This window comes from Staurois parvus, unplaced genomic scaffold, assembly GCF_062004578.1.
Source record: "Staurois parvus isolate SC_StPar_1 unplaced genomic scaffold, SC_StPar_1.0 ptg000192l, whole genome shotgun sequence".
Lineage (NCBI taxonomy): Eukaryota > Metazoa > Chordata > Amphibia > Anura > Ranidae > Staurois > Staurois parvus.
The window spans coordinates 4,634,689-4,644,094 of NW_028317988.1; the positions used below are offsets into that span (position 1 = coordinate 4,634,689).

The 9,406-nt window shown below is 47.5% G+C and overlaps 1 protein-coding gene across 2 annotated transcripts in view; it reads right to left on the minus strand.

Moving 5' to 3' along the window:
• Positions 1–8,614, minus strand: part of HHAT (hedgehog acyltransferase) — a 385,158-nt gene extending 376,544 nt beyond the window's left edge. Inside the window, exons 1-2 of one of the 2 annotated variants that reach the window (XM_089677808.1) lie at positions 8,493–8,591; positions 3,939–4,159 (exon numbers count right to left, since the gene is read on the minus strand). In XM_089677808.1, the coding sequence (XP_089533934.1) occupies positions 3,939–3,949 (11 nt within the window). In that variant the 5' untranslated portion in view covers positions 3,950–4,159; positions 8,493–8,591. Of the gene's footprint in view, positions 1–3,938; positions 4,160–8,492 lie in introns of both variants that reach the window. The other variant, XM_089677807.1, reaches the window with a different exon arrangement.
• Positions 8,615–9,406: the final 792 nt, after the last annotated feature.

Sequence of the window (9,406 nt, forward strand, 5' to 3'; positions counted from 1 at the left end):
GAATACTCAGGCACGTGCTACAGGACCAGTTATGGGAGGGGGAATACTTTAGATTTGTGTAAGATTGTAAGCTGTTGTGCTGCACCGCAGGCTAGCCCATACCGTACACCCATACACTGATTCCTGCTCTTTTAGGGTAATAACAGGTAAGGTGTGGCAGCTCAGTTGTGCCCGCCAGTAGGTAAATTACTTCACTTTCTACCTTCATCCATCAGAAGGCGCTGTGCTGTGCAGCACAAGGGTCTCAGCCTTTGGGCTGGGTGTATGTAAATTTATTGTATGTTTCCAGCATTTGTGGTTGTGCTTATTTGCCACATCTAAGTAAAATTCTGTTGTGGCAAAAGCTTGTGTTGGGGTTTCTTTCCTCGTTCGTGACTTCACTGTATCCTGGGGAGCCCACCCTGGTACATGGTTTACACTTCGTTCCTTAGCTGTTAGCATGAATCAATTCTGACAAGTTTTGCTGACACCAAGAGACACTTAGGCTAGGTTCACATCTGTGTGGGTGGTGCCGCTGTGGATCTGCACGAAAATCCACCACCCGCACAGAGAAATGCAGACCCGCAGGCGGGTGCCATTAGTTCTAATGGCACGCCGCCTGCACTGGAAAACACAACCGTACTGGAAACCGAGGTTCCCAACGGGCTGCGTTTTCAGAAGAAGTGCAGGGACTTCTTCTCTGCGTGTCACAGGGCACGAGAGTCCATTCAAATGAATGGGCTCTCGTGCCCGTGCAAACGCGGGCCGCATATATGTGAACCAGGGCTTAGGCTCCCCTCCCCCTGCTTTTCAGAGTAGAGAGATTCTGTGTAAATTCTGCACTTTGAATAGATGTAGGGAAAAAGAGGGATGCAGATAAACAGGTACAACTTTAGGTAGGTGGATTTTTTTCATCTTTGTGTATCACCTGAGGTCAGTCACTTCATTGGATATATGTAAGGATTTACAACCACTTGAATGTAGGGAATGCATTATACTACATTCACACAGAGCTGAGCGTTTTTCAGGCGTTTTTGAGCATTTTTTTGACCAGATATGCAAAAATTATAGGCATTTTTTGTTTAGGCGTTTTTACTGTGGCCAATAGAAATAGCTGTTGGAGCTGAAAACACCTGAAAAAACACTTGAACAAATGCTCATTCCCACTGTTAAGGCGTTTTCCATTCAAGTCTATGGGGTCAACAGCTCAGTTCTGCCTGAAAAGTAGCGCAAGTACTTTTTGAGTGACAGGCGTTTTGCTATAGGTGACAGAACACTCAAGTGTGAACAGGGGCCATTGAAAATTATAGATGTTACTCATTGAGCATTTCTGAGTGTCAAGCTTTGAGCTTAAAAATGCTCAAGTACAAACGGGGTCTTGAGGTAAAAAAAAATTTGATTTTAGAACCACTTTAACCAGAGCTGGACAAATCCCAGGTGCCAGGTTGCACTGGCGAGTAGAAATTGCGTTCTGGCACCAGGATTCACACACACACTGCCTACCATAGGCTTCTACGGGAAGTCGCCTCCCATGGACTTCTAGGGAAAGTCGCCTCCCATGGACTTCTAGGGAAAGTCGCCTCCCATGGACTTCTAGGGAAAGTCGCCTCCCATGGACTTCTAGGGAAAGTCGCCTCCCATGGACTTCTAGGGAAAGTCGCCTCCCATGGACTTCTAGGGAAAGTCGCCTCCCATGAACTTCTAGGGAAAGTCGACTCCCATGGACTTCTAGGGAAAGTCGCCTCCCATGGACTTCTAGGGAAAGTCGACTCCCATGGACTTCTAGGGAAAGTCGCCTCCCATGGACTTCTAGGGAAAGTCGCCTCCCATGGACTTCTAGGGAAAGTCGACTCCCATGGACTTCTAGGGAAAGTCGACTCCCATGGACTTCTAGGGAAAGTCGACTCCCATGGACTTCTAGGGAAAGTCGACTCCCATGGACTTCTAGGGAAAGTCGACTCCCATGGACTTCTAGGGAAAGTCGACTCCCATGGACTTCTAGGGAAAGTCGACTCCCATGGACTTCTAGGGAAAGTCGACTCCCATGGACTTCTAGGGAAAGTCGACTCCCATGGACTTCTAGGGAAAGTCGACTCCCATGGACTTCTAGGGAAAGTCGACTCCCATGGACTTCTACGGGACAGCGCCTCCCATAGACTTCTACGGGAAAGCGCCTCCCATAGACTTCTACGGGAAAGCGTCTCCCATAGACTTCAATGGTAAAACGCCTTCCATAGACTTCAATGGGAAAACGGTTCCATAGACTTCAACGGGAAAACACCTCCCACAGACTTCAATACAAAAACTCCTGTCAATAGCAATCCTACATGAACACTTATCTCTGCATGCCACTCTATCACTTGCGAGTCTGGAACACACTGCCACAAACTCGGACAGGACACTTTTCATAATGGCACCCAAAACACAATGTGTGTGGAACGCATCTGTGTGAAACACCTCAATAGGAACAAAAAACGTCTAGCCTATTATGCGATTCTGTGATTTTCACAATAAATCCAGAATGGAATATGTGTGAACCTGGGAGGTTCCACTCACACCTGGGGGTTTTGGAATCACAGCAGAATCACTGTGATCGCAAAACACAGGTTTAGGTGGCAATATTTTCAGTGGCGCCTAAAACGTGGTGCGGTTTTGCCGTGATTGCCGCGTGGCAAATCACATTGCATGAAGTCCCAGATGCAGACAACCCACGCAATACTAACAAAAATTTTAATAAATGGCTCCTAACTTTTTTACTGGCTCCTAGGTTCAAGGAAATTTATCAAGCACTGACTTAATTTATTTATTTATTTATCTCAGGTACTTATATAGCGCCGTCAATTTACACAGCGCTTTACACATATATATATTGAACATGCGCATCAGTCCCTAACCCTCAAGGGGTGTACAATCTAAGGTCCCTAACTCACATTCATGCATACAAATATTAGGGCCAATTTAGACAGGATCCAATTCACCTACCGGCATGTCTTTGGAGTGTGGGAGGAAACCGGCGTACCCGGAGGAAACCCACGCAAGCACAGGGAGAACATGCAAACTCCATGCAGGAGGCGCCATGGTCGGGAATCGAACCCATTACCCATTTACTGCAAGGCAGACGTGCTAACCACTAAGCCACTGTGCTGCCGGACTTTAACTAATCTTCAGGCTCAAAATGTGTACTTTAACAAGTGTGCAAAAAATGCAAAAACTGCTCTGGCAGAAAAAGAATGAAAAGGCTTTACAGCTCATCACTTTAGAGTCATAAATAATGGCCCTAACACGACTCCTCCCACTCTAGTGTGTAACAATACCCAATATGAGTTATACAATTGTCATGTATGTGCATGTACGCTGTAGGCGTGACGTTACACTTCATTTTGTGTGTGCCCGTGTGTGGGGTCAGAGTTTCTTATTTGTTGTTTTTAATTTGTTTCATTATTTTTTTTTACTTTAGTTTTCATTTGTTTTTGTTTTTTACACTTGCCCAGTATATGATAGTATGTGCAATGACTGGTTCTCTGTATGGAGACATCAGGGGTCTCCCCTGTAATATCCCATATCAGCTCCCAGCACAGCAGCCGGTTATCAGACAGCTGCGAACATGTAAGTGCTCAGAGCAGAACACTTCCGGGTTCACTTTACAGAGTAGATATCAGGTAAATGACCTCTCATCTGTGCACACGGGTAACCATCCTGGTCTCACAGAAGCTGGCAGACTGCCACCTTTAGAAATGTTTGGATCAAAGATCGCTTCTACATTGTAGCCAGGAGCCTGCTGATAAAATGTAAAGTGAGTTTATTTTTGCCGTGCGTTTGTTTTTCATTGCAATGATTTGTGGTACATATGGTGTCATGAGCAGCAAAAGGGTTCACATGAATGCAGACCTTTACTGGATGATATTTAGTTTGATTTTGCACTGTGTAGGTCATAACTACCAGAAAAGATTTGTTTTCACCTTTTTTCCATCTCAGTGCTGCTGATCTCCTCTATCCTCTTTAGCTCAGGTCCTGTTTATGTGTTCCTGCTTCATTGTCAGCTGCACATCACTGCGCCATACCGGCTTCCTGATGGTGACAACAGCAGGCCAGGCCTTTGGAATGTCAGTAGGTGCAGCCGGTTGTAGTCTTCAATAAGGACGCATGAAAAGGGGACAACACAGGAGCACAACTTGTCACCCTGTAACAGAAACAATTTTCATTCATAGAAGCTATAGTACACCTTTAAGGCAAAAAAAGAATCACTTAGTGAATTCATCTCAGTATTTGAATTGAGGGAAGGGGGCGGGAAAGGGGCAGGAAAGGGGTGGGAAAGGGGCAGCTAGGCTGGGGAGGGAAGGAATAAATCCATGTTGAGACACACACCCACAGCCTGCCGGCCCTCTGCGGGCTGTTGGGGGCACCAGACAGAAAGCAGAGGGTTGCTGAGTCCCGGAAAGCTCTCTGTATTCAGGCATTGAAAGAGGCAGACTGTACTGAGGGCAGAGCCACACTAGTCCTGGCCTGGAGGGACAGAAAGCACTGCGGGATAGGTAAGTGATCACCAGTGGGGGGGGGGTGGGAGTTAAATTTCATTGCCATTAACCACCAAAGTGAAGGGTGATTAATAATACTGACACCAATGATGGGGGTTATTTCTGTGTCCATGGACACCAATGTTCGAGTTAATTTTTGCATCCACTGACACCATTGATGGGGGTTATTACTGTGTTCACTGACACCAATGATGGGGGCCATTACTACATCCATGGAACCAATGTTGGGGGTTATTATTGTGTTCACTGACACCAATGATTGGATTTATTACTGCATCCACTGACACCAATGATGGGGTTATTACTACACTCACTAACAGCAATGTTGGGGACTATTACTGCGCCCACTGACACCAATGATGACCGTTATTACTGCACCCACTGACACCAATGATGGGGGCCATTACTACATCCAAGGAACCAATGTTGGGGGTTATTATTGTAGTCACTGAAGCCAATGATGGGGGTTATTATTCCATTTATGGACACCAATAATGAGAACTATTACTGCATTCACAGAAACCAATGGTGAGAGTTATAATTGTGTTCACTGACACCAATGTTGGGAATTATTACTGCGTCCACTGACACCAATGATGGGGGTTATTACTGTGTCCATGGACACCAATGTTCAAGTTTATTTTTGCATCCACTGACACCATTGATGGGGGTTATTACTGTGTTCACTGACACCAATGATGGGGGCCATTACTACGTCCATGGAACCAATGTTGGAGGTTATTATTGCATTCACTTGACAGCAATGTTGGGGGTCATTACTACATCCATGGAACCAATGTTGGGGGTTATTATTATGTTCACTGACGCCAATGATGGGGGTTATTACTGCATTCACTGACACCAATGATGGGGGTTATTACTGCATCCACTGACACCAATGATGGGGGTTATTACTGCACTCACTGACACCAATGATGGGGGTTATTGCTGCATTCACTGACACCAATGATGGGGGTCATTACTACGTCCATGGAACCAATGTTGGAGGTTATTATTGTATTCACTTACACCAATGATGAGGGTTATTATTGTGTTCACTGACACCAATGTTGGGGACTATTATTGTGTCCACTGAGACTAATGGTGAGAATTATTACTGCACCCACTGACACCAATGATGACCATTATTACTGCACCCACTGACACCAATGATGGGGGTTATTACTGCGCCCACAGACACAAATGTTGAGTGTTATTATTGTAGTCACTGAAGCCAATGATGGGGGTTATTATTCCATTCACGGACACCAATGATGGGAATTATTACTGCGTTCACAGAAACCAATAGTGAGAGTTATAATTGTGTTCACTGACACCAATGATGGGCGTTATTATTGCGTCCACTGACATCAATGTTGGGAGCTATTCCTGTGTCCAATGATGAAGGTAATTACTACATCCACTGACACCAATGCTGGGGGTTATTACTGCAATTACTGACACCAGTGATGAAGGTTGTTACTGCATTCACTGACGCCAATTCCTCTACTCCAACTTGTTCACTGGGCATTGCGAAACACTGTGAAAAATGCAGCAAGACCAACAATTTTGGGCATTGTGGTGCAAAAATGTGCTGCCATTGTGTGGTCCGCTGGAGGTGTCAGGGGCCACACTTTAGTCCCTGTAGAATTTTAAAGCTAGTAACCACTTTTTTTGTGAACTTTTGTGATTTCTACCTAGATACTAGCCCATTATATTATTACTTTGCAGGAGGAAATGTTTTTTGTTTTGTTTTCCTAACATTTACTACCGTTTGAGGCTCGGCGGTGAGGTGCGCACACTCGGAACTAACACCAAGTGCAAAGAAAATAAAAAGTGCTCCGCCGGGACTCCTGATGGGGACCCAGCTAAAACCAAGAAGAGCCATTCTTCTGGGGACCTGAAGAGGCAAGCTCCACCCAGGATGATGGGGCTCCCCTGAACAGAAGACCCCGTGGAGGGGAGAACCTGACTATCTGACCAAGTGGCCTCCCCTCAAGTCTTTCAGGTAAATCCGAGGACCTACACCCTACTAATCAGGACTAAGCTAAGTGCCATAGGTTACTACACTGTGGAATTTCCTGCCACTCCAGGGACATGAGGATCTTCTCATCCGATGACGCTGGTTGGCGTTGGACGGTTACTACCTATTTATCCAGTTCCCGAACGCGCTATAGCCAAAAGATGGCAACAGCGTGGTTGGCTAGATCTGGGAGGGTGTCCATGTATGTCCTCCCAGAACCACGCCCCCTGGAATGTGCACCATCCTCGAGCTGTGATCACTGTGTTCTTCGGACAGCTGGTCACGCATCCAGGGCCAATCAGAGCCGCCTTTTACCATGTGATCAGATTTGTCCAATCACAGCTGATCACAGTGTAAACAGGAAATGCCGGTTATCGACAGTCCTCTCCTCAGGCTGACAGAGGAAAGCTGGTAAGCGACATTTCTCGGGGAGACGTCTACACTGATCATCAGTGTAGCCCCATTAGTGCAGCTATCAGTATCCATCAGTGCAGCCTATCAGTGCCTCCTCATTGCTGCCTAACAATGCTGCCTCATCAGTGCCTCCTCATTGCTGCACAGCACTGCAGCCCATCAGTGCCTCCTCATTGCTGCACATCAGCGCTGCCTCATCAGTGCCTCCTCATTGCTGCACATCAGTGCCTCCTCATTGCTGCACAGCAGTGCCACCTCATCAGTGCCTCCTCATTGCTGCACATCAGTGCTGCCTCATCAGTACTGCCTATCAGTGCCTCCTCATTGCTTCACATCAGTGCTGCCTATCAGTGCCTCCTCATTGCTGCACAGCAGTGCATCCCATCAGTGCCCCCTCATTGCTGCACATCAGTACTGCCTATCAGTGCTGCCTCATCAGTGCCTCCTCATTGCTGCACATCAGTGCTGCCTCGTCAGTGCCTCCTCATTGCTGCACAGCAGTGCCACCTCATCAGTGCCTCCTCATTGCTGCACATCAGTACTGCCTATCAGTGCTGCCTCATCAGTGCCTCCTCATTGCTTCACATCAGTGCTGCCTATTAGTGCCTCCTCATTGCTGCACAGCAGTGCAGCTCATCAGTGCCTCCTCATTGCTGCACTTCAGTACTATCAGTGCTGCCTCATCATTGCTGCACATCAGTGCTGCCTATCAGTGCCTCCTCATTGCTACACATCAGTGCTGCCTATCAGTGCCTCCTCACTGCTGCACAGCAGTGCCACCTCATCAGTGCCTCCTCATTGCTTCACATCAGTGCTGCCTATCAGTGTCTCCTCATTGCTGCACAGCAGTGCAGCCTACCAGCACCCATCAGTGAAGGAGAAAAATCATTTATTTACCAAACTTTATAACAGAAACTAAAAACTTTTTTTCCCCACAATTTTTGGTCTTTTTTCATGTTTAGCAAAAAACAAAACCCTTAGTGGCAATTAAATACCGCCAAAAGAAAGTTTTCTCTAAAAATGATAAAAATGTAGTTTGGTGTACAGTGTCGCATGACCGCGCAATTGTCATTCAAAGTGCGAGAGCGCTGAAAGCTGTCCTGGGCAGGAAGGGGGTGGAAGTGCCTGGTAGGCGAGTGGTTAATGAGCCAGGCTCTGTGTGATTGGCTGCAGCTTCCTATACATGGTGTGAGATGCTCACAGTGTGCAGGGAAAGCAGAGGAAGCCATTCCAGAAGAGGAGTCAGTGTGCATTTGTACAAGAAGGAAGGCTGGAGATCAGCTTCAATCAGCAGTGTAACCTGGGGTGAGGATATATTGAAGCCAGGGGAGGAGTACAGCAGCCAGGCAATCAGCATTGCACGGAGGTCACCATGTTATCATCAGCCCGCAGTATGCAGACACACTGACCACAGCGCCACCTAAGGTGCAGGAATGGAAGTGGCAGAAAACGGACAGCCTCTAACATATATCCACGCCATGATCTCGGTACCGGAATCCCTTCCCCCGCTGCTCTTCACCTTATCCCCGCCTTTCCCTCACCTGAAACAGCACCCGCAGCACAACTCACTCCGGCCGGCACATGCGCGGTACGTCCCCGGCCAACAAACTACGAGCCAGACCATCAGACTTTCAGCGGGAGTATACGGAGCATGCGCCGGGCGTGTTCTGTGCGCCTGCGCAGATCTGCTCTCGCGGTGTGAAATGTTCTGATTTCTGTCGCTGTGTGTTATGAGAGGGGTGACAACTGTGTCACTGGAGGCTCTGTCCCCCTTCACTGAATGTGAGGGAGTAACTTCATTCACAGCAGAAAACCAATTCACTGTGGAAACATTGGCAACCTCCTGGTAGTGGCAGCACAGCCTCAGCACATAGTCATGGCGTTGCTGCGGTGTGCGCTAACGTAAAATACTGCGCTAATGACAATACCACTTGTGAGCGCAGGAGGTTGTCGCACATCGCATTGCAACGCCACCACAGCGCACAGCATTGTACTACCATGACACAAGCCAGGGTTCAATAAAGCTGGGAAATACAAGTAAGCGGTGCGCTGTGCCGGGATGGGCGCTATGGTGTGGCGTCACACAGCACACACCAGCAGCCTATGTGTTAGTGCTGCTCATTGTTGTCACCGGGCCCCAAGGCCTCCTTCATAGGAACACGAAGAGAGAAAGCCTTGCTCTGTGTAGGGCCTGTTCACACCAATGCACTGCTGTCCAATACAATATGGCAGGCATCATTTTACCAAAGCCTTACAACCTGCACCCATGGGATGCATAGAATTAACACGGAAGTAAGAAAAAGGTGAGCAATGCAATTGACTACTCCTGACCCCTGCACACACCCACTGCATTACTCCTGACCCCTGCACACACCCACTGCATTACTCCTGACCCCTGCACACACCCACTGCATTACTCCTGACCTCTGCACTCTGCATTACTCCTGACCCCTGC